This window comes from Zea mays, chromosome 1 (assembly GCF_902167145.1).
Source record: "Zea mays cultivar B73 chromosome 1, Zm-B73-REFERENCE-NAM-5.0, whole genome shotgun sequence".
In the NCBI taxonomy this organism is placed as follows: domain Eukaryota; kingdom Viridiplantae; phylum Streptophyta; class Magnoliopsida; order Poales; family Poaceae; genus Zea; species Zea mays.
In genome coordinates this window covers 58,808,399-58,833,301 of record NC_050096.1, presented here as the reverse complement: position 1 = coordinate 58,833,301, position 24,903 = coordinate 58,808,399, and the positions used below count along the sequence as shown (strand labels likewise).

The 24,903-nt window shown below is 43.3% G+C and overlaps 1 protein-coding gene across 1 annotated transcript; it reads left to right on the top strand.

The window, feature by feature from the left end:
* The first annotated feature begins 4,167 nt into the window (after positions 1 to 4,167).
* On the top strand, positions 4,168 to 10,242 carry LOC103634765 (uncharacterized). The gene is made up of 3 exons (XM_008657354.3): positions 4,168 to 4,572; positions 5,882 to 6,751; positions 7,800 to 10,242. The coding sequence occupies exons 1-3, from the start codon at positions 4,561 to 4,563 to the stop codon at positions 9,507 to 9,509; spliced, it is 2,592 nt and encodes an 863-aa protein (XP_008655576.1). The 5' UTR covers positions 4,168 to 4,560; the 3' UTR covers positions 9,510 to 10,242.
* Positions 10,243 to 24,903: the final 14,661 nt, after the last annotated feature.

Below are 24,903 nucleotides of genomic sequence, written 5' to 3'. Positions count from 1 at the left end.
CATAGGGGCCTTCCCTTTCTCCTTGACGAAGATGGGAGCCTTATGGCTTGTTAAGTTCTTGGCCTCTCTCTTGAAGCCAAGACCATCCTTAATTGAGGGGTGTCTACCAACCGTATAGGCATCCCTTGCAAATTTTATTTTATCAACTTCATTCTTGCTAGTCTTAAGTTGGGCATTAAGACTAGCCACTTCCTTATTTAATTTGGAAATTAAAACTAGATGTTCACTACAGGCATCAACATCGAAATCCTTACACCTAGTGCAAATCTTAACATGTTCTACACAAGAATTAGATTTATTTGCTACTTCTAACTTAGCATTTAAATCATTGTTGACACCTTTCAAAGTAGAAATGGTTTCATGACAAGTGGATAGTTCAAAAGAAAGCATTTCATTTCTCTTAACTTCTAAAGCATAGGATTTTTGTGCCTCAACAAATTTATCATGCTCTTCATACAACAAATCCTCTTGCTTTTCTAAAAGTATATTCTTTTCATTCAAGGCATCAATTAATTCATTAATTTTGTCTATCTTAGATCTATCTAAGCCCTTGAACAAACATGAATAATCTACTTCATCCTCATCACTAGATTCGTCCTCACTTGAAGAAGCATAGGTAGAGTTGCGAGTACATACCTTCTTCTCTCTTGCCATAAGGCATGTGTGACGCTCGTTGGGGAAGAGGGTTGATTTGTTGAAGGCGGTGGCGGCGAGTCCTTCATTGTCGGAGTCGGACGAGGAGCAATCCGAGTCCCACTCCTTGCCTAGATGCGCCTCGCCCTTTGCCTTCTTGTAATGCTTCTTCTTTTCCCTCTTGTTCCCCTTTTCCTGGTCACTATCATTATCAGGACAGTTAGCAATAAAATGACCAAGCTTACCGCATTTGAAGCATGATCGCTTCCCCTTGGTCTTAGTCTTGCTCGGCTGTCCATTGCGACCCTTTAGCACCGTCTTGAATCTCTTGATAATGAGGGCCATTTCTTCTTCATTAAGACCGGCCGCCTCAATTTGCGCCACCTTGCTAGGTAGCGCCTCCTTGCTTCGTGTTGCCTTGAGAGCGAGAGGTTGCGGCTCGTTGATCGGACCATTCAAGGCGTCGTCCACATATCTCGCCTCCTTGATCATCATTCGCCCGCTAACAAATTTCCCAAGAACTTCTTCGGGCGACATCTTGGTGTACCTGGGATTTTCACGTATATTGTTCACCAAGTGAGGATCAAGAACGGTAAATGACCTTAGCATTAGGCGGACGACGTCGTGGTCCGTCCATCGCGTGCTCCCGTAGCTTCTTATCTTGTTGATAAGAGTCTTGAGCCGATTGTATGTTTGCGTTGGCTCCTCGCCCCTTATCATTGCGAACCGTCCAAGCTCGCCCTCCACCAACTCCATCTTGGTGAGTAAGGTGACGTCGTTCCCCTCATGAGAAATCTTGAGGGTGTCCCAGATTTGCTTGGCGTTATCCAAGCCGCTCACCTTATGGTATTCATTCCTGCACAAGGAAGCTAGAAGAACAGTAGTAGCTTGTGCATTCTTATGAATTTGTTCATTAATGAACATGGGACTATCCGAACTATCAAAATGCATTCCACTCTCTACAATCTCCCATATACTAGGATGGAGAGAGAATAGGTGACTACGCATTTTGTGGCTCCAAAATCCGTAGTCCTCCCCATCAAAGTGTGGGGGCTTGCCGAGTGGAATGGAAAGCAAATGTGAATTTGAACTATGCGGAATACGAGAGTAGTCAAAAGAAAAGTTAGAATTAACCGGTTTCCTTTGTTTGTCGTAGTCGTCGTCCTTTTGGGAAGAAGAGGACTCATCGCTGTCGTAGTAGACGATCTCCTTGATGCGTCTTGTCTTCTTCTTCTTCCCATCTCTTCGCTTGTGGCCCGAGCCCGAGTCATTGGACTTGTCATCCCTTGGCTCGTTGACGAAGGACTCCTTCTCCTTGTCGTTGATCACAATTCCCTTCCCCTTAGGATCCATCTCTTCGGGCGGTTAGTCCCTTTCTTGAAGAGAACGGCTCTGATACCAATTGAGAGCACCTAGAGGGGGGGGGTGAATAGGTGATCCTGTAAAAACTTCAAACTTAAGCCACAAAAACTTGTTAAGTGTTAGCACGATTATTGCCAAGTGGCTAAGGTGAAGTCTCAACAGTCTCAACAAAACACAGTACCACAAGAGAATCAGGCACAGAGTGACACAGTGGTTTTATCCCGTGGTTCGGCCAAGACCAATGCTTGCCTACTCCACGTTGTGGTGTCCCAACGGACGAGGGTTGCAATCAACCCCTCTCAAGCGGTCCAAAGACCCACTTGAATACCACAATGTTTTGTTTTCCTTTCACTATCCCGTTTGCAAGGAATCTCCACAAATTGGAGTCTCTTGCCCTTACAAGTATATGATCACAAATGAAACACAGAGTAAGGGAGGGAAGCAACACACACAAATCCACAGCAAAAGCGCACACACACGGCCAAGAATCGAGCTCACAAGACTATCTCAGAGTTCTCACTTAGAACAGAGCTCGAATCACTTAGAAACACAAACGAATGCGCAGAGACTTAGTGTGGATGATCAAGAATGCTCAAAGGTTGCTTGTGTGTCTCCTCCATGCGCCTAGGGGCTCCTTTTATAGCCCCAAGGCAGCTAGGAGCCGTTGAGAGCAAATCCGGAAGGCCATCCTTGCCTTCTGTCGTCGGGGGCACCGGACAGTCCGGTGCACACCGGACACTGTCCGGTGCCCGATTTGTTTCCTTAAACGGCGAAGACGACCGTTGCAGACCGTTGGCAGATCTGGCGCTGTTGGCGCACCGGACATGTCCGGTGCACACCGGACAGTCCGGTGCCGTCTTCCGACCGTTGCCTCGGCCACGTGTCCCGCGCGGATTGCGCGGCCGACCGTTGGCCCTGGCCGACCGTTGGCTCACCGGACAGTCCGGTGCACACCGGACAGTCCGGTGAATTTTAGCCGTACGCCGCCGGCCAATTTCCCGAGAGCGGCCAGTTCGAGTCGCGCCAGCCTGGCGCACCGGACACTGTCCGGTGCACACCGGACAGTCCGGTGCTCCAGACCGAGCTGGGTCTTGGCAGCACACAGCCAAGTCCCTTCTCCTTTTCTCTATTCTTCTTCTTTCTGTTTCTAACACTTAGACAAATATATTAGTACTTAAAACCAATGTACTAAGGCTTAGAAACATACCTTTACTTCATGATTTTCACCTTGTTCATCCATGTACATAAATTCACATTTAGGCCCTTGTGTTTGCACTCAATCACCAAAATACTTAGAAATGGCCCAAGGGCACATTTCCCTTTCAGGTTCGAACCCATTCCCTGATAGAAGAAGGGCGGGAGACACTGGGTGAAGCTGTCTAACCAGTAGAACATCATCCTCAGATGTTTTTAATATTGAATATAAATTGTATATATGTATATATGTTTTTTTTAAATAAAAAATATATAATTGTGTCGGACCAAGCCAGCACTATAGGCCGATGCTACAGCCCAAGCATAGCACGACGTTCTTGGCTCTTGCAAATATTAGGTCATTTCTAAGACCACATTGGCGCAATGGACTCCATAGTGTTTGAGGTTGCTGAATTGGATGGAGCAACAATGATTTGGCACACTAACAGTAAAATGAAAGGTTATTTGTTGGTTTTAAACGTTAATAATTGCTACGAAGTAGCATAATTTATATGGAGCGCATCCAGTTTTTATTGATGCATTACTTTAGCAATCATTCCATATTTTGATCTATCTTTTTTTATAAATTTGAGTTCATGTGACTTATTTTAGAAACTTAAGCTCACAAACTTTCTCTTATTTGGTCTCTGTATGGTGGAATTATGTCATTTTAAGTCATTATGAACTCTCTTCTAATCGTTCACTTTATTGGCCGTGTTGTATCAATACATATTGGATGGAGTAAACAATAATATCAGTTAGCCAAATCAAAAAAATATTATACGAAGAGCGAAGACCATCAATAAAAAATCTTGAATTTTTTGATGGATAGTTTATATAAGTATTGTTGTAAGCGTGACAACGCATGAACAACCGACTAGTAGTATTTTTTTATACAGATCTGCTGGCCAAACCAATCCCAGTGGCCTCGTTTTCGTTCCAAATCCAATACAGGCGGACCAAGCCTGGCCCGGTCCATTTTCCACCGGTCTACCGCGCCGCGAGACCACCACACCACCAATTTCTGTGTCTCTCCCTGTCACCGTTCTCTCTTGTCTTCCTCCCTTCTCCTTTGTCTTTAAAGCCCGAGCACCCCCTCTCCAGCCCCGTCTCCGCCTCCTCTCTCCCTCTCTACACTCCAACCCACCACCGCCCCGCGACCGGTCCTCGGCCTCGCCGTACTCTCCACTCGCTCCACCCTGCGGCGCGCTGCTCCGTGTTCTTCCCTCCCGCAAACCGTCGGTGAATCTCGCCGCTCCTACCGTCCGGTTCAGATTCTCGCTACCGGTCGGGGGCGTCTGTTTCTCGTCCGGGAGGCCGGAGGGCTCCTCGTGGCCGGAGCCTGGGGGAGGAGCCGCCAGCGCGGCGTGCATGGAGGCTAAGGTTTGCTCGTCTGTCCTGTTCCCTCTAATCTCGCATTCGTTAGTGCTCTCGCTCGGGGGGCCGCGCTGCTCTCGTTTGGTGGCGCGTCGCGCTGTTCCTCGTTATGCGATGGGGTTGTTGCCTTGGGGCGCGCTCCTGGGTTCGGCCATGGGGATTTCGTCGGTGATCACGCGCTCCCGTCGTGTTTCTCTAGGCTCGTATCCGTGCTTCGTGCCCGTGGGCGTGCGTTCTTGCGTGCTGGGTCGGGGTTGATTTGGTCGGCCGTGTCTCTTGGCCGCGAGCCTGTGCTCGGTTTCTCCTTTCCGTTGCTGGTGGTCGGTTGCTTGTTTTCCACGGTGTCATCAGGATTCGCAGTCGTGGGTACGATTGTGGTGGTGCCTGGCCTGAGATATATTAGCTGGATACAATTCGTGGCTTGGTTGGTGACTCTGGAATTACTTGGTTTGCTTGATCTAGTGGCTCTGGCTGTTGTCGGCTCACGGTGACGGTGAGGAGCTGCACAGCATGTTGGACTATAGGTTCTGTTCGTGATGGTGCAGTGCTTGAGCTTGATGCCTTGGTGCTGTTAAATTGTTTTGCACTGCTTGTGGTCTGTGGAGTGATTCAATCCTCCAAGTCGTTTTTCTGTTTCTTTACCGACCCACTTTACACTTGAGACCTATGTTTATCGATAGCCCCTCGATGATGGATCTTATACATGACAGGCATTGACTTCATTTGCTGCCTGCAAGAGCTAGCTGTTACGCAAATTTTCTGTTGGGACTGATAGCATACCATTTTGATGACCCTAGAGTTGTTGTGGTATTGTTTTCTCTAGTACAATTTCTTGCATTGCAGCAAACCTTATTGCATTCTACTGTTTATTCCACAGTAAGATTGCAACTAATAGCCAGGAAAGTCAACTCCTTTTCTGAAAACATTTCCACCCTTAATCTTCTGTTCGGTGATATTATGCTAGGTTTTAATTATTATACAGAGACTTGTACAGGATATAGCTAGGTATAGCAACATCTATATATGTACTTCATATGCTCACTTTCAGTGCAACGGTAGTAAATTACTACTGTTGGTTTCCTTCTTGTTGCAGATAACTTATTTCAATGCTACAACCATTATGCATCATAGGGATGCATGCTAACTCACATGAATTCTGAAAAAAAAAGGAAGAAGATTTCCATGTGCATGCTCCTAGTTTTTCTAGAGTAAATAACAAATCTCATTATTCCTAATGACGATGCACATGTTCTTGTATTGTTGACTATTGTAATGGATCTTTACAATTGCACTTTTTTTGTTATAATTGTGATAGATGGAGTCTGAATCACTCGATTTTGAAGACAATGGAGACCACCAACCTTCATCAGAAGCTTCTCTTGCTTCAGATGTGGTATATGATGACTCGCTTGTATGTCCATGCATTGGAAGTGAGCACCAGGCAGAAATCCCCAATCTTGCTACAGAGGATGAGTGCCGTAAGCTCATGGCCAGTTCACATAATGATTCCATATTCCATGGCTATGGTTACCCTGTTGTGGTTGGGTTAGCTTTACCAATTACGTGGGCATCACCAAGCGAAGTTGATAAGACGGAAGAGGTACTACAAACGCAAAAATGTTCAGAATTTGGAACAAAAGGCAGCACTGGAGATGTGCACAGTCAGGTGACCTCAACTTGTGCAACTAGCAATGACACTGGCATATGTGCTGCAACATTCCAGTATCCACATACAGTAGTGCCTGTAGTTCAAATTAAATCTGACAGTAATCAAGCATACGATGAAAAAATGGTCCCTTGCCCCACTCAAGAAGGACAGAATGTTACCAATAATTCAATAATGCAGCAGAGAGAAACCAAACAATTAAGTCCTCTACCTTATTCACCCGTTGCTCTTTGGAGTGATCTTGAGGCAGAGGTATTTCTCCTTGGGCTCTACATTTTTGGCAAGAATCTCAACCTGCTGAGCAGGTTTCTGGGTACAAAGACTGTTGGTGATGTGCTTGCATACTACTATGGGAAGTTCTACAGAAGAGATACATACAAAAGATGGTCGGACTGTAGAAAGGCAAAAACTAGGAAATGCATTCTTGGGGAACGCATTTTTCAAGGATGGCGACAGCAGGAGCTAATTTCACGTCTGAAATCTAAAATCCCTAAAGAAGCTCATGATTCGTTAATTGAGGTATGTTTCATTGGCACTGGTAGGGAAAAAATGATTCTTTTGTCATTCCATTGTTGTTCACTGATTAATTTGACTTGGTTGAATATGGAATTATTCTTGTTATTTTAAAATTTTAATTTTCTTTGTAGTTTCTCTTGTTACATATGACATCCTAAATATTCCTATTGTTCTATAAAGCAAACACATATTTCTCATAGTAACATTTTTACATTTGATTTGCACCATTTATATTTTTCCATTTTCAGTCATTTCATCCCTTGTTTTGGCTGTCCTTGTCTGGTGTGGTGAGGCAAGCAGAGCTGATAATCCAAACTCACATACGAAGGGTTATCCAAGCATATTTGATTGGTCTGGTGCTCAATGGCAAACTTTTTCTCTCTCAAATACATCCATAGCAAAATGCTTTCATATCTTGCTTTCAAGGACTTCTTTTTCTCGAAAAGCGTAGGAGAACTGCGCCTCATTATATATTAAGAAGAAACAAAGGTCTATAGAAGACCCAGATATATGAATTATGATTATAACATCAGACTGGAAAGATGAATCTGTGGTAGGCGTGCATTTGGCCATTGTGATTCTCTGTTTTGATATCAATTTTGTGAAGAATTATAAATATCAGAATGGAAAATGAAGTTGTTAGGCGTGCATTTGGTCATTGTGATTCTCTGTTTTGATATCATTTTTGTGAAGAAGTGTTCATTACTACCCATTTCTTGAAACTGTTGTATCCATGATAACCATGGTTTTTAAAGCGGTAAGGCGGTCCAAGGTGTTGGACCACTGCCTGGACGCCTAGGCGGCGCCTAGGGTAGGCAGGCAAGGCGCCTAGGCGTTAGACCACCGCCTGGACGCCTAGGCGACGCCTTAAGAACAGTGATGATAACTGTACGATTAAGTTGTGATTATCCAAACACAATTAATGTGTATAGTTTAGTTGCACAGAATAATCACTGACTTGCACACATCATATATTTGTCAACAGCATTGAAGGATGCTGATATTTTGTTATGTAATGCCATATGATTTGTTTTGCTTTCAATTATTGCAGGTTTTCAAATCTTTCAGTGATAGCCAAACATCTTTGAATGAATTTGTCTTCAGTCTGAAATCCACTGTCGGAGCAGAAACTTTTGTGGAGGTGGTTGGGGTTGGTAAAGGGAAGCACGATTTGACTGGATTCGTTACGGACCAATCTAAACCTAATCATGCTCTCTCTGTTCATAGTGACTTGCCTACAGGTAAAGACTGTTCTTCACTTGCTTCAGAAGATATAATCAAGTTCTTAAATGGCGATTTCAGAAGAAGTAAGACTAGATCAAATGATATTTTCTGGGAAGCTGTATGGCCCCGTTTGCTTGCAAAAGGGTGGCACTCAGAGCAGCCCAAGGATGTTAGCACAACTAAGAGTTGCCTTGTATTTCTTGTGCCGGGTATAAAGAAGTTCTCGAGAAGTAAACTCACCAAAGGTACTCATTATTTTGATTCTGTCAGTGATGTCCTTAAAAGAGTGGCAGCAGATCCTGTTCTTCTTGAGTTAAAGGTAGATGCGATAAACAATGGTTTAACTGCTGAGGAAAATGGCAGTATCACAGATGTGAAACTGAACCAGGATAGTCCGTTAGATGGATATCAGGAGCTTCCTAAGTTCACAATAATCGATACTAGCTTAGTCGAAGGGGAAGAGCCATTCAATATACGGGAACTGAGAAACTTACCTGCAGATGCAAATATTACTTTTCTCCTTTCACAACATTCATCTAATATGGTGAGTTACAGCTCCTCTGAAGAGGAAGCTGCCAATGATAGATTATCAGATGACCAGGAAGATTGTGGACGAGTTAAAGCTGAGGCCAAGGAAATTGAAATGGTTTCAGCTGGTTCATTGCAAAACATGGTTACTGCTAATGGCCACTCTTCTAATGTCAATGATAAAATTGATCTGACAGGCATCTATGGCATCAAAACAAAACCTGAAAGGCGCAAGTATTTGTCCCCAGTGTCAAAGCGCAGAAGATTAAATAGCTGTAGTAATGAACAGGCCAGCCGGCGCAGTTTTTCTTTCTCAAAAGGTGGTGGTTTTGAGAAACAGAAAAGCAAGCCACCGTTGATTTCATCCAAACCAGCTGCTGTTGAAGTTGGCGACACTTTTCAGAGTAAAACAATTTCAAGCTGTTCTACAAAGGAGAAGCCATCTGAGCACACAGCAGATGCATTGAACTCCCTTATCGATGATGAGCAAAATGCGAGAATGGTTATGGAGGTTGAAGCAGTGGCTGAAGTTCACTCAAAGGTCATTGCCGTTCAGCCAAAATTTGTCAAAGAAAGAGCTGAGTTTATTGGTCCAGTTGATTTGAATAAGCTGGAAACGCTACATGATGATAAGGCAAGTCGAAGCATTGACACCACATCATTGGGAAATCTTGGTAGCATGAAGGTTGATGAAGCTCCCTCCAGTTCAGACAAGAACATGGCCTGTGATCCTTCAGGGGCAGCAGGAAGACCTGTTAGCGAGGCACCTGATCCTGCTTTGCAGGTGAATGCTCGGAGGCACGGAACCAGAAACAGGCCTCCCACCGCAAAAGCTTTAGAAGCTGTCGCTTTTGGACTTCTTGGAAGCGGGAAGCGGAAGGGTGACCTGAAAAACAGGGCGACAAGCCGGCCTTCTCAGCGAGCTCGCAAATCTGCCAAAGACTTGGTTCCCGTGGCTTCTAGTGGTGACGCAAAGGCGTCCTGCATAGATGCAGAAGAACAGCGATGAGCAGATTTCTGTGGTGACATATGCTGACAATCAACGGCACCATGACAATGTGCGGATGATGAATATCAAGCAACTACATGAGGCCTGGAGCTAAGCTGTCCAAAGCTGGTGGTTACCTTACCATTGTCTAATGCCTACCATTCAGGAGGTCCTGAAGGTGACAATGGTTTTACAGGGTGCATGGTCACCGTTCGTGCGGAGGAACCCATCCTTAGTTTTTTTAGTCAACAGTCTTGTGTCTGTCAAGGCTTGCAAAACCAACTTGTACCGGAGAGAGGGAGGGAAATCGCCAAATTGGCGAATTAAGTTATGCGATACCGGGATTAATGTTTTTGTACATTGGTCTATCGACTTTCCATGGGTGAATTCATCTATGAGCTTCTTTTGCAGGGAAAGAAGGCATTCGTCAGCTTCATAAACCACAACTAACATTGATGGTATCTGCGGTCTTGCATGGCTTCTTCTTTCCCATGCATTCCTTTTTTTCTGGTGAAGGAAAAAAGTATTTCTTAGAGTTGATTTGATGATCAGAAAATTAAAGGGGATCTATAGGAAAAATCTCTTTTATATTTAATTTTGAATAGGAAGAAGATTCGTTCCCATTGATCCCCTCTAATTTTCTAGTCACCAAACAAGTCCTTGTGAGTTTATGATGTCCGCTATTGTGGGAGCGCATAGGGGCTGGTCGGGGTCTTGCCCACGATCGAGCAAAAGGAAAGAATTGTTTTCTTAATTTATGTCTTGCTTGCTTTCATTTGGTTACTTAACCTCTATATTTATATTCTAGATGATTTATTTTGCGAAACAAATTAGAGTCCTTATCCATTTGGATTCTCTTTTTTCTAGCAAATAGTTCTATTTTCTAAATGACGAGTTCATATCGATTTGGACCCTCCTTTACTAATAAATAAGTCTATTTCTTAAATAGATACTATTTTTTATGTGCATAAGATATCCCAGTCATAATACCAAATCAATCTAACTTATTTATCTTCAGTCTAACGGCTCCACTTGCCATAAAACTATCCAACTTCGAGACAGCTTGTCCTGGTGGTGGTCATAGTTGTAGATGTTAATGTTTCCATGGTGACAGAATGACATGTGTACAACCATATGGATTCCATGGTGTAGTCCGGTGAGTGTTGAGACCTATAAGCAGTTGCAACAATGACCATCGCTCTTGTGGAGGTCGGTGACGGATTCGATGTTGCTATATGGTTCCTGACGGCAAGAAACCCCATGCCTTCTCCACCGTCGAATGGTTGTTGGTCCACATGGCACCCCAATCCATATGGAGTGCCTTGGGGTCTGAACAAGAGGTTCCCTAGGGGCCAAAACGGAAGCCTCAGGGCCCAAGGCGTTGATGGTTAGCACAAGAAGTGTCCTAGGGCTGAGGCATCTTAGGCTGACACAAGAAGTGCAAAGGGGCCAAAATAGATGCCCCAAGGACTGGGGCGCCGGGGCTTGGCACAAGAAATGCAACAACGACCATTGGAGATGCTCTTACGGAGGACAATGTGGAATGTGGCAATGCTATGCAGTGTGTGCCTGCAAGGAACTCCACATTTTCTCCTTGTCGAATGATTGCTAGTCCATGTCACATTGTGAAGTCCCTGAAGCCTAGGTGCCCTAAGGGTCAGAAGAGTTGCATTAAGGCCCAAAAGAGGAGGTGCCCCCAAGGCTAGAACAGATGCCTCGATGGCCAAGGCACCAGGGACCAACACACAATGTGCCCCTAGAGCTAGAACAGATGCCCTAGGGCCTAGGGCGTTGAGGCCAGCGTTGGAGGTGCCTCGGGGCCTAGCATATGAGGTACCATGAGGGTCGAAAGAGATACCATAGGGGTCGTGGGACAGCGCACAAGGTACCCTAGGGGCTAACATAAGAGGGTTCCTTAGGGCCCAGAACAGATGCCTCGGGGATCGGAACAGGTGCCCCATAGTTCAGAACAAGTGCTCTGGTGAGTGAATGCTACCCAAGGAGGAACTGCTTGCAATAGTTGAGCCAGTTTTGGGGTCCTCCTTACCATTGTAGGTGGAGAAGGACTAGAATATTGTCATCATGTGCCCCAACATCCCATAGTGATAGTCGTCTAGAGGGGGTTGAATAGGCGAAGCCTAAATTTTAACACTATAAAAACAAAATTTGATCCCCTAGTTAGCAGTTTGAACAACATGAACAATAATCGGAGTATAGAACTAAGTCCTTTTCTTGCAAAAGTGTTGCTTCTTAAAGAATGTGGAATTAACTCGAAGCAACACAAAGGAATATCTATGGCCAATGGAACAAGAAGGCTTAGTTCAGAAGAGGAACAAAAACAAGCTCTTCCTTGCAAAGAGTTGCTTTTATAAATGAGAATATATTTCCATGCAACAAGAAGTAGTATCAATAAAGAATATCGCAAGAGAACTTTAGAGAGGGAGAAGATAAACAAATCAATCAATAAGCACACGAGACATGGGTGATTTGTTTCGCGAGGTTTGGTTCCACAAAGAACCTACGTCCTCGTTGAGGAGTCCACTAAGGACGAGTTTTTTTCAACCCTTCCCTCGCTCCAACAGTCACCAAGACCGAATGAGTGTTCTTCTTCTTTGCCAATCAAAATACCTAAGTCTCCGCAAGGCTAACAACAAAGACAAGGAGGCTCTTGATAGCTTTACAACAAATGGGAGTCAAAACTCCACGCTGAATGTTCATAAGGGGTACCACACACTTTGTTCTCAAGTATTCTCACAAAGCACTATCGTTGAACGCACACGAGTAGTTATTTCTTGCTTGATCTCTCTTTTGTGGCACTTGTGAGGCTTTAATGTGTATGGAAGTGTTGCTCTAGTGTATAGGAGTGGATACCTCTTGTATCTTCAAAGTGCAGAATGAGGGTGTATTCATAGCCCGCAATGTCCAATATAGCCGTTGAGGCGAAGTAGGAAAAACTACACAATCTGGTGACGCACCGGACCATGAATAGTATCGGTCTGGTGGAGCACCGAACCCCTGACAATCAACTTTAGCAGGTAGCCGTTCTGACATGTCAGGTGAATAGTGCATGGTTCGGTGGTGCATCGGACCCGCCACATCATCAGATGACAGTTGAATCTGGAACTAGCTGTTGAACTTTGGAGGTCCGATGCACCACCGGACTGGTCTGGGTCACTGCCACTCAATTGTCCATTTTGCATCCTCTCTGCATAAACGGCCTGGTGGCACACCAGACCGGTTCGGATAGCGAGCCACCTGTGAACAAATTTTGAACCTTTCCTGTGTAAAAGGTCCGGTGTACCAAACTTGGTAAATTTGTCCATTTCTTTTTTGATTCGATTCGGCTACACTTGATGATGTTCCCAAGACTTAAACAAATATACCTAGCAATCCAACTAGTCTAAGTTAGGAAACTTGGATATTTTGAATTATTTATCTCATATTCCTAATTTTGCTCAACTTAGCTCTAAAAGAGTGATTTGTTAATTCTAAGCTTTCCAACCTCTATAGATGTATCAAATAAGTTCCTAGGGGTATTTAGAACCTATCCAAAGTGTAGAACTACCACAAGTTCTTCTATTCCAAGTTTTACCCCTATTTGGCTGGATTTGAATTGTTTCTGGCTTAGAGACTTAAATGATGATCTTATGAACCTATGAATCAAATACTTAGCAAACTAGTTAGTCCATATGATTGTGGTCATCATCAAGAACCAAAGTAAATATAAAAAATGGTTTAAGGCCATTTTCCTTTCACATAGGAAAGTCATAGGGTATGGCGCCCATTGATGAGGATGTCTGGTGGCTCCCCATGCTGGCCAATCACGAGAGGATGGCAACTTACTGTACATTGAGGTCAACCAACTACTGAATGGTCTTAGAGAGGTTCTTTGTTATGTCATCGAGGGCAAATGGTGGTATTCTTATGGTGCCGACCACACTACTTGTTATGCTGATGGACAAGAAGTATTGACGTCCATCACAACTGTAGCATCAAAACCTAAGAGCTCCGATCCAGATGTTATGGAGATTATGGTGGTGACTAATGTTGAGGGAGTGCATGGGGGCTAGCTGTGGGCCTTGCAAATGGTTGCCTCCTTGTGTTCCTATAACCTTAGCCACTACCATAACAACCTATTTAACAAGTCTCTCGTGCATAAGCATAGTAACTAGAAACTAGATAGCTTGTGGTTGCACATTTAAGCAAATGCATATTGAAATTGAATTGCTTACTTCCATGATTCATCCATATTTTTTGCATTGCTTCTATATAATGGCTGAGCATGGGTGACTGATAATTTACTGCCTGAACTACTAGATGATTTGTTTCTTAATACAAGGGAAACACCATCTATCAGTAACTCACCCTTATTTTAAATTTGAGTTGGGCTAGTTACTGAGAGCGGGGTTCTTTGGTATGGTCAAAGACACCTAATTATGGACAAAAATATGCGGACTTACAATAAAAAAGAGGTTGCTACATGGTTGGACGAATTATATAAAACAGTAGAAATTCTTTTGTTGGATGACAATGAACTAAACCATGAAATCTTTGAAGAACCAATTGATAGCTAGAGGGAAAGATGAATAGCATATTAAAAAAATTACAAGCTATAGTACTAACAAAACTTGTTAGATAATAAGATGACCTTAATAAGCGCTACTCAAGGTTAATCTAACAAGAGCATCCCTGCACAACTCTAGTAACAAGACTAACAACAAGAAAGATAACTAGATTACCTAGCACAACTAAACAATAGAGCTCCTATCCAAATCTAGTGAGCAAAGATAAACAAGCTAACACTAGAACAAACAACTACATTGATAAGAAACAAGCACATAAGGTAGAGAAGCTAGTGAACAAAATGAACAATTCTACACTAGAAATTGAAAACACAGAAGTAAAGCACAAGTGCATAATGCTCAAACCACATAAGGGAGACATAAGTTATTTTCTCTAAGGTTCAGTGACTTGCATGCCCACTTTTTTTGCTAGACGGACTACCACTCAATGTAGGCTCTAACATGAGCCTTGGACTTTGAGCCAACTAATCACAAGGTACACCAACCACCTTGAACCCACTAGAGTTGCTCTCCACCTCCACCGGTAGGGATGGGCATAAGAGTACCTCATAATCAAAGTCTCGAGCACCTCACAATTTCTAATTGAGTGCTTTCATGGATCAACATTGCTCCAAGGCATCTACGTGGTGGCAACCACAAAGAGTAACATGAATCATGTAGCAACACGACCAACTAGTACCACTTGATGCAAACTATCAATGCACATACACTAGATATTCTCCAATCTCACTCAAATATAATCTCAACTAATAAAATATGTGTGGATCACTTTCTTAATGCGTATTTATTAGATGGGAGTAACAAAGTGCTAAAAACTCGACCATACCCTTTATTTATAAGCTTGCTTAAGAAACTAGCCATTACCATCTAAACCTGCCTTTTGGGACATCACTGGAGAGCTCCAGTGGTAGTATTATATCTTACACAAGATCTCCAAATAGTTCCTAAGGTATGATGCTTCGATGTGTATGGACCTTATTTAGTTTTGGTAATTGAGTGACGACTTAGGTGGACTAATATGTGTTTATATTGAGAGACACAAAGTTTAGTCCGTAGGTATGTTGGGGACTTGCTCTCAAATGCTATAAATTGAGAACAAGGCAACACCAAATCATGTTACTTGTTAATGCCCTTCATCCTTCGAAGCATTATTTCCCCAAGGATATAATGATCTCCGGACGAAGGTTATGAAGGACATACCTTCATCATTTCAACGTATATATGAATATAAATATTAACAACGAATGAAGCATGTAAAGCATAAGAAACAATGTGAACAATAACATTATCATATATATATATATATATCTCAGTATATAATCGTAAATTAATATAAGGACAATATTGAATTACATTTGGTACCTTCGGCTTGACAGAAAACAAAGGTACGAGCGTGATGCAAAAGCAAATGCCAAGTCAGCGTGAACAGTACGGGAGTACTGTTCATCTATTTATAGGCACGGGACGCAGCCCTTGTGAAATTACATTCGTGCCCCTTACATTTGCTAATGACTCTAAAGTAACTCATTGAGGTTTAAGTAGTCTTTTCCCCTTTAAGTCAGTTCCCTTTCCAGCTGTCATGCCGAAGCTCCCTTCCGCATAGCTTCAGCGCTGCATCAACCTTCGTCACAATCAAGCTTCACATCATGTCTGCTTTCATCATGAATCTGAAGATATCTGTCCATAAACCATACTTGGAAGACATTGTTAAATTATGTTTTTGAGGACCTTCGAAGGATGAAGGCCCCCAACAGTAGCCCCTCGCAGTATTAATTTGTTGATAACGAATTCAAACTGCGACATGGACGAAGGCCTTAAGCCGAAGGTCCGAAAAAACACCTTCCCTTTGCTAGAATAGCAACAGTCAATGACAAATGGGACCCTCCAATTTGAAGCGCACTAGGCGTATAAATAAGAACTCACCCCGAGCACATTTGGTACGCTACTTGCCGCCTACTTTGTTTGCTCAAATTTTTTAGCCCTTGCTTAGTTTCTTAGACTTCCTAAGCTTCGGTTTTAAGGACACATTTTCACCATTTCCGAAGAAAAGATGTCTCGAGACAAAAAAGTTGCTGCTGAGACGAAGCTGAGCAAAGAGGAGAAGCTCCTTGAGGAGAAGACTGCTGGATTTGTAGAGTCAATAGCGAAAACAAATATAGAGAAGATTACAAAAGAGATACTTGAAGGCTTGTCTGAAGATACCGATGATAGCGACAGTTATGATGTAGAGAGTGAAGGCGAAGATTCTGAAGATTGGCCCTAGCGGCCAAGTCATGCAGTCTTCGGGAAATCGACTATCAAGCAGAGTCATCTTGACCATATGAGAGGAAGGTACTTTCGAGATATGTCTATTGTGAGGGCTTACGTAGACAGGGTCGTTCCTGCTCCCGAAGAAAATGAAGTTGTGATCTACCGAAGCTTCTTCAAAGCTGGACTTCGGTTCCCGTTAAGCAGATTTGTTGTTGAAGTTTTAAAGATATACCAGATTTTTCTTCACCAGATCACTCCCGAGGCAATTGTTAGAATGGGGATCTTCGTCTGGGCTATGAGAAGTCAAGGTCTAGAGCCAAGTGCAAGATGTTTTTGCAGCATGCACAAACTTTCGTATGAGACGAAGCCCTGGGGTAAAGAATAGTATCATAACAATTTTGGTTGCTATAGCTTCGTTGCTCGCTCTGGCTCAAGCTACCCAGTGCCAATGTTTCGGAAGAGGTGGCCCGGGGCCTGGATGGAAGAGTGGTTTTATGTGAAAAATGATTTGAAGGCTAGAGAAGACATTACAGAGATCATCATGCGCCCCATCTGGTCCCGCTTCGGCCTCCGAAAGCCAAAGGTAGAAATTGATGAAGCAGCCGAAGCATGCCGAAGGGCTTTCAGCACAGTTTGCTCTTTTATTGGGACAAGAGACTTAGTTCAAGAACATGTAGCCTACAGGATATGGCCACTGATAGATAGCTGGGAAATGCCAAAGGAAACCATCACTAACCCTAGCGAAGGCGGTCTGGTTCGATTGAAATATACCTTCAGGTTTGGAGACCAGTTTATCAAACCAGATGATGACTGGCTGAAGTGTGTTGAAAGTACTAGCGATGAGCTACTTGGAACATATTCCAAGTCCGAAGATAATGCATTATCTGCGGCCTTCGGGAGTCGAAAAAAGAAAAGATTGAATAGAGTTTTTGATGCTATTAGATTTGTGTACCCTGATTACCGCTACCCGCCACGGGGGCAGAAAAGAAAAGGTACAACCTCTGGAAAAGTTGCTACTTCGGCTGCTCCAAACGAGCCTGCGCCGAAGAGGAAAAAGTTGAAGATTCTTACTTATCGGCCCCGCTACATCGAGCCGGCCGTGGTACCTGATTTTGGCGGGGAAACTTCTTCAGCTGCTGCTCCAAAGGAGCCCACTCCTCTTACCCAGAAGGCAGAAGAACCGGCTGCCATACCGAAGGCGCCCTTAGCCGAAATAACTGAACCAAAGGCTGATAGAGATAAAGCCGAAGAACCAAAAACTGACGAAGCAAAAAGGGTAGAGATTTTAAGTCCTTCGGCGGAAATAACGGTGCCGACGGCACAAAAAGGTCTTGCGGCAACCCCGAAGAGGAAAAGGATAGTAAATGTATTAGATGTGCTAGAAACAGTGACGGCTTTAAGGTCTACTCCTTCAGGGAAAATCGCCGAGGCTTCGAAATTGCAAATCGAAGCTGAAACAAGACCAGCCGAAGTTGAAGCTGCCGCAAGCCAGGCCAGTGCCGAAGCTGAGCCTTCAAAGCCTCCTGATAAACAACCTTTAGAATTCGAAGAGAAGGCAACAGAGGAAGAGGCTATAGAACAAAGTTTGCCTGAGAAAAGTCCCGCGTCTGGTCCCGAAGCTTTAAAAGAAAATATTGAATATATCATTCGTCATGCTTCGGGAAAGAGGCTCTCTAAAGAAGAAGAGCGAGAAGCACAACACTATACCCAGAAGCTGAAATATCCAAAGGGGGCATTAGTGTTCAATGGCAGCGGAGAAGAGGATTTTTTGTACTGTCTCCCGGAGAACAAGGAGATATCTGTCTACCGGGAGATGAGCAGAAGCTTCGGATTTTCAACATTAGAAGATGGGCTTTCAGTACTGTCGAAGGATGAATTGGCCGACAGTTTAGCATATAATAGTATAAAGGTATGAAAATCAAATTTTTGTACTTAAGAACATTTTTTTCATTTTCTTATACTTAATACTATGCTCCTTTCGCAGGGCTTGATCCTTAGCAACGCCTTAAGGGCGCAAAAGAATACTGAAGACGAGAGCTGCATTATTGTTCTCAACAACCTTCGAACATAGGTTATCAGGCTGAGAAAAGAAGCCTTGGAAAAAGACAAAATCCTACTTACATTGGTGGACAAAGTAAAGGGAGATGAAGCTAACTTCAAGGCTCAATCTGAAATCCAAAGGAATGAGATTGAAACCCTTCAAAAGCAACTGGCTGAAGCCAAATTAAAATGCGTTGTTGCTGAAGCTGAACGAGATGCCAGTGATTACTGGAAAATTATTGTGAAAAAACAGTTGTAGAACTTCGCGCATCAAAAGAAAGATGCTTTGAAAAATATGTGGAGTGTGTAAAAAAGATAAAGACTAGCTTCGCCAACGTGGGCGCGTACTTGAGCGAAGACAACTTCATAAGAGGCGATCCTGAGGGCGTAATTGAGTGGATCAGCAGCGAAGCCGAAGCTTTTGAAGAAATTTTGAGCGACCGCGGGGACGTCTGCGCGTTCTCTGGTGCGAGGGGAGTTGCAGCTATTTTGTAGAAGGCGGGGTGCGAACATGTTAAAACTTTGGCCCAGTCCGAAGCTGCCTTCTCTATTGACGATACGAAGGACCCCTCGGCCGAAGCAAGCTTAATAGGCGGAAAAAAATTACTGATATCTGGGAAAATGGCGGCCGAGGGATGGCCCATGAAATAATGAAGAAGAGCGAAAAGGATATTCACGACGCTCGAGAAGCGCCAAAAGCGGCTGAAAAAGCTGCGGAACTTGAAAGACGGATAGGTATTACTTAATGGCTTTTGACTTTGTTGTTTATTTTTGCGACTTCGAACTAATTTATACCTTCTACCGCAGTTGAACTATCTCCTCCCCCAGAGCCATTCGACCCACTGGCCGACCCAGAGACAAAGAAGGCAATAGAAATTATTAATATGGCCGAAGCTATTGTAGACGAAGTTGTCACCAAATTACTAACCGAAGCTGCAGAAAAAGTCCTGAAGGAAGAAGATTAGCTATTTGTAAAAACATTTCTAGGATATTAATGTAACATTTGTTGAACTAACTTTATAATATTTGGTGCTTATAGGTTTGAATGTAATATATGAATGGTTTGTAATTCAGTTCTTTGCGATGCATGAAACTTTTATGTACATACCGTTTTTAGGCCTTCGGCGAAAAAACACCTTCCCTTCTTTTCATGCTTCGTAAAGAAGAGCTTTTATGCTTCGTAAAAAATCCTCCAAGCGTCGTAAAAAGATTAATGCTTCGTAATCAATAGATTTCTTCCTCCACATCAGAGCTGATGAAGCTGTACTTCTTCAAAACTTATTTTGTGCCTTAGCACAATTTCACTTTTTCGAAGCATTCTCCGAAGATCAACATTGTATTCCCTTCTTATGCCATTGATGCAATATGATGTATGATGTTATGTTATGCGAAATGATGTGATGATGTTATGTCATGCGAAATGATGTTTATGCCGAAGACACACACTCACACCCCCATAGTGGAATACACAATCTCTTTGCCGCTTATTTTTCGGCTTCACCATTTATTTTTTGGTGTATCAGCGTTGACTTTTCGCTGTAAGTTCTGCATTCCCTTAGGAACGTCTTTTGAACTTCTTCGCCTTCTATTTTGGCGGTATTCGCGTTGACTTTTCACGCTTCGCCTTATATTTTGGCGGTATTTGGCTCTGCATTCCCTTTGAAATGACTTTTTAGTAGAAAACTTACACTGCGCTCCCTTAGGAACGACTTTTTGTAACTTCGGCAAACTTACGCTGCGTTCCTTAGGAACAACTTTTTGTAGCTTCGGTGATACTTGTAATGTGATTTTTGGTCCCGCGTTCCCTTAGGAACGACTTTTGCGCTTGAGCGACTTTTTGGACTTCGTGAGTCTATGGAGAAGATATATTTCACTGTGGCAAGAATGAAACTATTACAAGAAATTGAAAATAGCAAGAAAACTAGGTTTACAATAATTGTTCCTTATTGGGAAAGAAAATAGCAATGAATGTAAAAATTGTTTCAGGGGTAGGATATCTCTCAATAGATATGTTTCGATTCTGGCACAGTACTGTTGACTGTGCGAGCTTCGGACTCCTCCCTGAAATCTCGCTGTTGATGGGTATGTTGGCTCCCTTCTGGCTACTGGCCTCGTGAATATGCAGGTTGTAGTGGTGGTGGAGGTGGAGGCTGTGGCCAAGATGTCTGTGGCTGGCTAGCCGAAGCAACAGAAGCTGCAGGATGGTTACCCACATATTCTTGTATGTAGGGTGAGTGATATGAAGTAGTGTGCATGACCTGCTTCGGCTGGTTCTACTGAGCTACGGCTTCTGCTATTTCCTTTTGTTTTTGAATGGTGACATGGCACATCCTTGTAGTATGGCCCTTGTCCTCACCACAGAATAAGCAATAAATTTTTCTAGGCTGATCCCCAAACCTTCCTCCGAAGCCCCTGGCGCCTCTGCCTCTTGGAGCTGGCGGCCGAAAAGAGCTTTGTTGCTGCCCCGAAGCTTGCGAGGAATACTATGGCCTATGTTGTTGACTTCCTCTGTCGTCACTCTGGGTGGAGTGAATTGACCTGACATGCCTTGGGTGGATTCTTCCTCTGAAGCCCCTGGTCATCTCAGAGAACCTGTAGGCTTCCTCCCTTCTTTGGCGAAAGTCATTGTCAGCCCGGATGTATTCATCCATCTTTTGAAGCAGCTTCTCCAAAGTCTGTGGAGGCTTTCTAGCAAAATACTGGGCAGTAGGTCCTGGACGAAGCCCCTTAATCATGGCCTCAATGACAATTTCATTGGGCACTGTAGGCGCTTGTGCTCTTAGGCGCAAGAACCTTCGGACGTATGCTTGGAGATACTCCTCATGATCTTGCGTGCATTGAAACAGAGCCTGAGCTGTGACTGGTTTCGTCTGAAAGCCCTGGAAACTTGTTACCAGCATATCCTTGAGCTTCTGCCATGAAGTAATAGTTCCTGGCCGAAGAGAAGAATACCATGTTTGGGCCACATTCTTAACTGCCATGACGAAGGACTTGGCCATGACAACTGCATTGCCTCCGTATGAAGATATAGTTGCTTCATAACTCATCAAAAACTGCTTCAGATCTGAATGTCCATCATACATGGGGAGCTGAGGTGGCTTGTATGATGGAGGCCATGGGATAGCCTGCAGTTCTGCTGCCAAGGGAGAAGCATCGTCAAAGGTAAAGGTATCATGATTAAAATCATCATACCATCCATCCTCGTTGAAGAAGCCTTCTTGGTGAAGCTCCCTATGTTGGGGCCTTCGCTCTTGTTCGTCTTGAGCAAGATGGTGTACTTCTTCAATGGCTTCGTCAATCTGCCTTTGAAGATCAGCTAGTCGGGCCATCTTCTCCTTCTTCCTTTGTACTTGTTGATGAAGCATCTCCATGTTTCTGATTTCTTGGTCCAACTCCTCCTCCTGGAGTGTTGGACTAGTGGCCTTTCTCTTCTGGCTTTGGGCCTCTCAAAGAGAAAGGGTCTCCTGGTTTGGGTCCAGTGGCTGCAGAGCGGCAGCCCCTGTCGCTGAAGCTTTCTTCGGTGGCATGACGAAGGTCAGTGCTTGCCGAAGGTGGTCGAAAAGGATTCACCAGAGGTGGGCGCCAATGTTGGGGACTTGCTCTCAAATGCTATAAATTGAGAACAAGGCAACACCAAAACATGTTACTTGTTAATGCCCTTCGTCCTTCGAAGCATTATTTCCCCAAGGATATAATGATCTCCGGACGAAGGTCATGAAGGACATACCTTCATCATTTCAACGTATATATGAATATAAATATTAATAACGAATGAAGCATGTAAAGCATAAGAAACAATGTGAACAATAACATTATCATATATATATATATCTCAGTATATAATCGTAAATTAATATAAGGACAATATTGAATTACATTTGGTACCTTTGGCTTGACAGAAAACAAAGGTACGAGCGTGATGCAAAAGCAAATGCCAAGTCAGCGTGAACAGTACGGGAGTACTGTTCATCTATTTATAGGCACGGGACGCAGCCCTTGTAAAATTACATTTGTGCCCCTTACATTTGCTAATGACTCTAAAGTAACTCATTGAGGTTTAAGTAGTCTTTTCCCCTTTAAGTCGGTTCCCTTTCCAGCTGTCATGCCAAAGCTCCCTTCCGCGTAGCTCCGGCGCTGCGTCAACCTTCTTCACAATCACCTTCGTCACAATCAAGCTCCATATCATGTCTGCTTTCATCATGAATCCGAAGATACCTATCCATAAACCATACTTGGAAGACATTGTTAAATTACGTTTTTGAGGACCTTCGAAGGACGAAGGCCCCCAACAAGGTATATATGTGAGAAACTCTAGTCATGAAGGAGGAAATGGCTTGGATATGTTGATGATGCTCAATAAGTGACAAAGAAGGAGCTCATTGCATATGAGACATGACATGATGCCATGAGGTTAGATGGAGAAGATCAATTGACATAGCTTGGCTATGATGGACCAGTTGCAAGTGTGAAGGGCGAGTCATAGTACTTGGCACGGATGGACCGAAGCAACAATGAAGAGCAAGTGAAGTTGTGATCGATGAACCAATAAGACTACACGATGACATGAAGGACTTCCTCCGTTTTGTTGATTGTGTTAGAGAAGTTCTGTTAGTTGGCACAACTAATTTCTTCATGTTTTGTTCTCAATTACTATGTAGCTATCTGCTTTTAGTTTAATACAATCGATTTGTTTGCATTATTTTCGTTCATTATAAATTTTGTGTTTATCTTTCAATATTGTTTTCAGTTTATCCTAGATTTCTAATTGAGAATGAGAGCAAAACATGTACTAGCATCTTGAGTTCATTGATTGGGCTTGAAGCTCTCGATAACATCAGACTATGTTTTACCTATGCATTTTTTATGTTTTGATTCTTTCTTTGTGAAATATAACCCTAGAATCAGTAAACATGGATCAATTGAGTGCTTGAGCTTATTATAATGGAGTCTGCAAACATAGACAATAATGTTTTTTGTTTTTTTCTCAATGTAGTTTTAAGTTTATCCCATGTCTCAGCTATGAGGTTTATCCCATGTCTCAGCTATGAGGCATTGATGCTATCTTTTACATAGTATCTATGTTTATGTGTTTATGGATGATGCCTCCTCTTATGGCTACATGCTATCATACAAGAATTTAAAGTTCTAACCATTCCAATCAACTTGGAGGTAATTAAAGAGAAGATTGCCATGCTCATTGTGTTGCAGATCATCAATATAAAAGGCATGTTTTATGCCCCAAATCAACCATGAAGAACAAGATTATTCAACTTGGAGTTTATTATGATGCTACAAATCAACTGTATGAAGTGCCACGATATGTTCATGTTGTCCTTGCTAGCTTATTCTCATGCTCCAAATCAGCTGTGTGAATTACCCTAGTATGTAGCTGATGTGGTGATATATGTAGCCAATGTGTAGTGAACAAAGGTACTATTGTGATGTATGTGATCCCTATTGTGATAAATAATTATTATTTTTTTATTGTGATAAGTTTGAAGCCAATTAGGTGAAAAGAGATATGTGTTCTACGTTATGCGAGATTTGTGTATGCCACCTATGAACCTGTGTGTTCTATGATGTGTCTACCATCTGATAAGCGCCACAAAATAGATGGGAGCTTTAAATGTGTCTATAGTATGAACAATATTACATACACAAAATTTGCTTAATTTTATCTTTTGATATGCAAGGTACTTGTTTTACTTTGTAGATAATTCGCTATTGGTGCGCCACACATCCTCCGTGTTGGGAGCAGATGGTGGATAGGTGGTGCTTGCCTGAGTGGAACGAGGCACACAACGCTAACCGGGAACGGAGTTTGATGATGCAAGGTCCCTCCCACCACTAAGGCAACCATAGCCTCGGCAAATATGCAGAAGCATGGGTACACCCTCTTTTTTATTTAGGTATATAACACTGAATTAGACATGATTTTTAACTATCTCGTTGGTTTTCTTGCAGTCGGCGTCAAATGGCGGCCAGCCTTGCTCCATCTTCTCGGCGTATGCTATGGCCAATAAGGGCAAGGCGACGTTCGACGTCAACTACAACCCGGAGGATGGGCCCGAGGCGTATAGCAACCTCGCCGTCTACAGCCGCCTAAGTGAGTACATTGCCATGTCACGGGAGGTCTATGTGCCAGATTACGATCCGAGGACCATGGACATCGACGGAGATGTTCTAATGAGGGTCGGAGGACACAGAGGCATGGGTGGTAATGGATTGCCGATGGGGCAATCGGCTCGTCGTCCACTTCCACTCTGTCTCAGGTGCGAGCAAGGACCACGAGCTCAAGCCCAGCCATACGACCTCGGCAGGACAGCTCACATCATTGGATACAACAACTCCAGGTTAGTGCTTCTGTAACTTGTCATTCCTTGAGTTATATATATATATTCTTTTTGAGTTATTATAACATTGGGGTAAAATATTATAGGCCCAGCTAGAAGAAGAGAGGAGGAAACGGCAGGAGATGGAGGCGAGGATGATGGCGGAGCGGATGACCCGTTTGGCAGATCAGCAGAGGATGGCGGAGATGT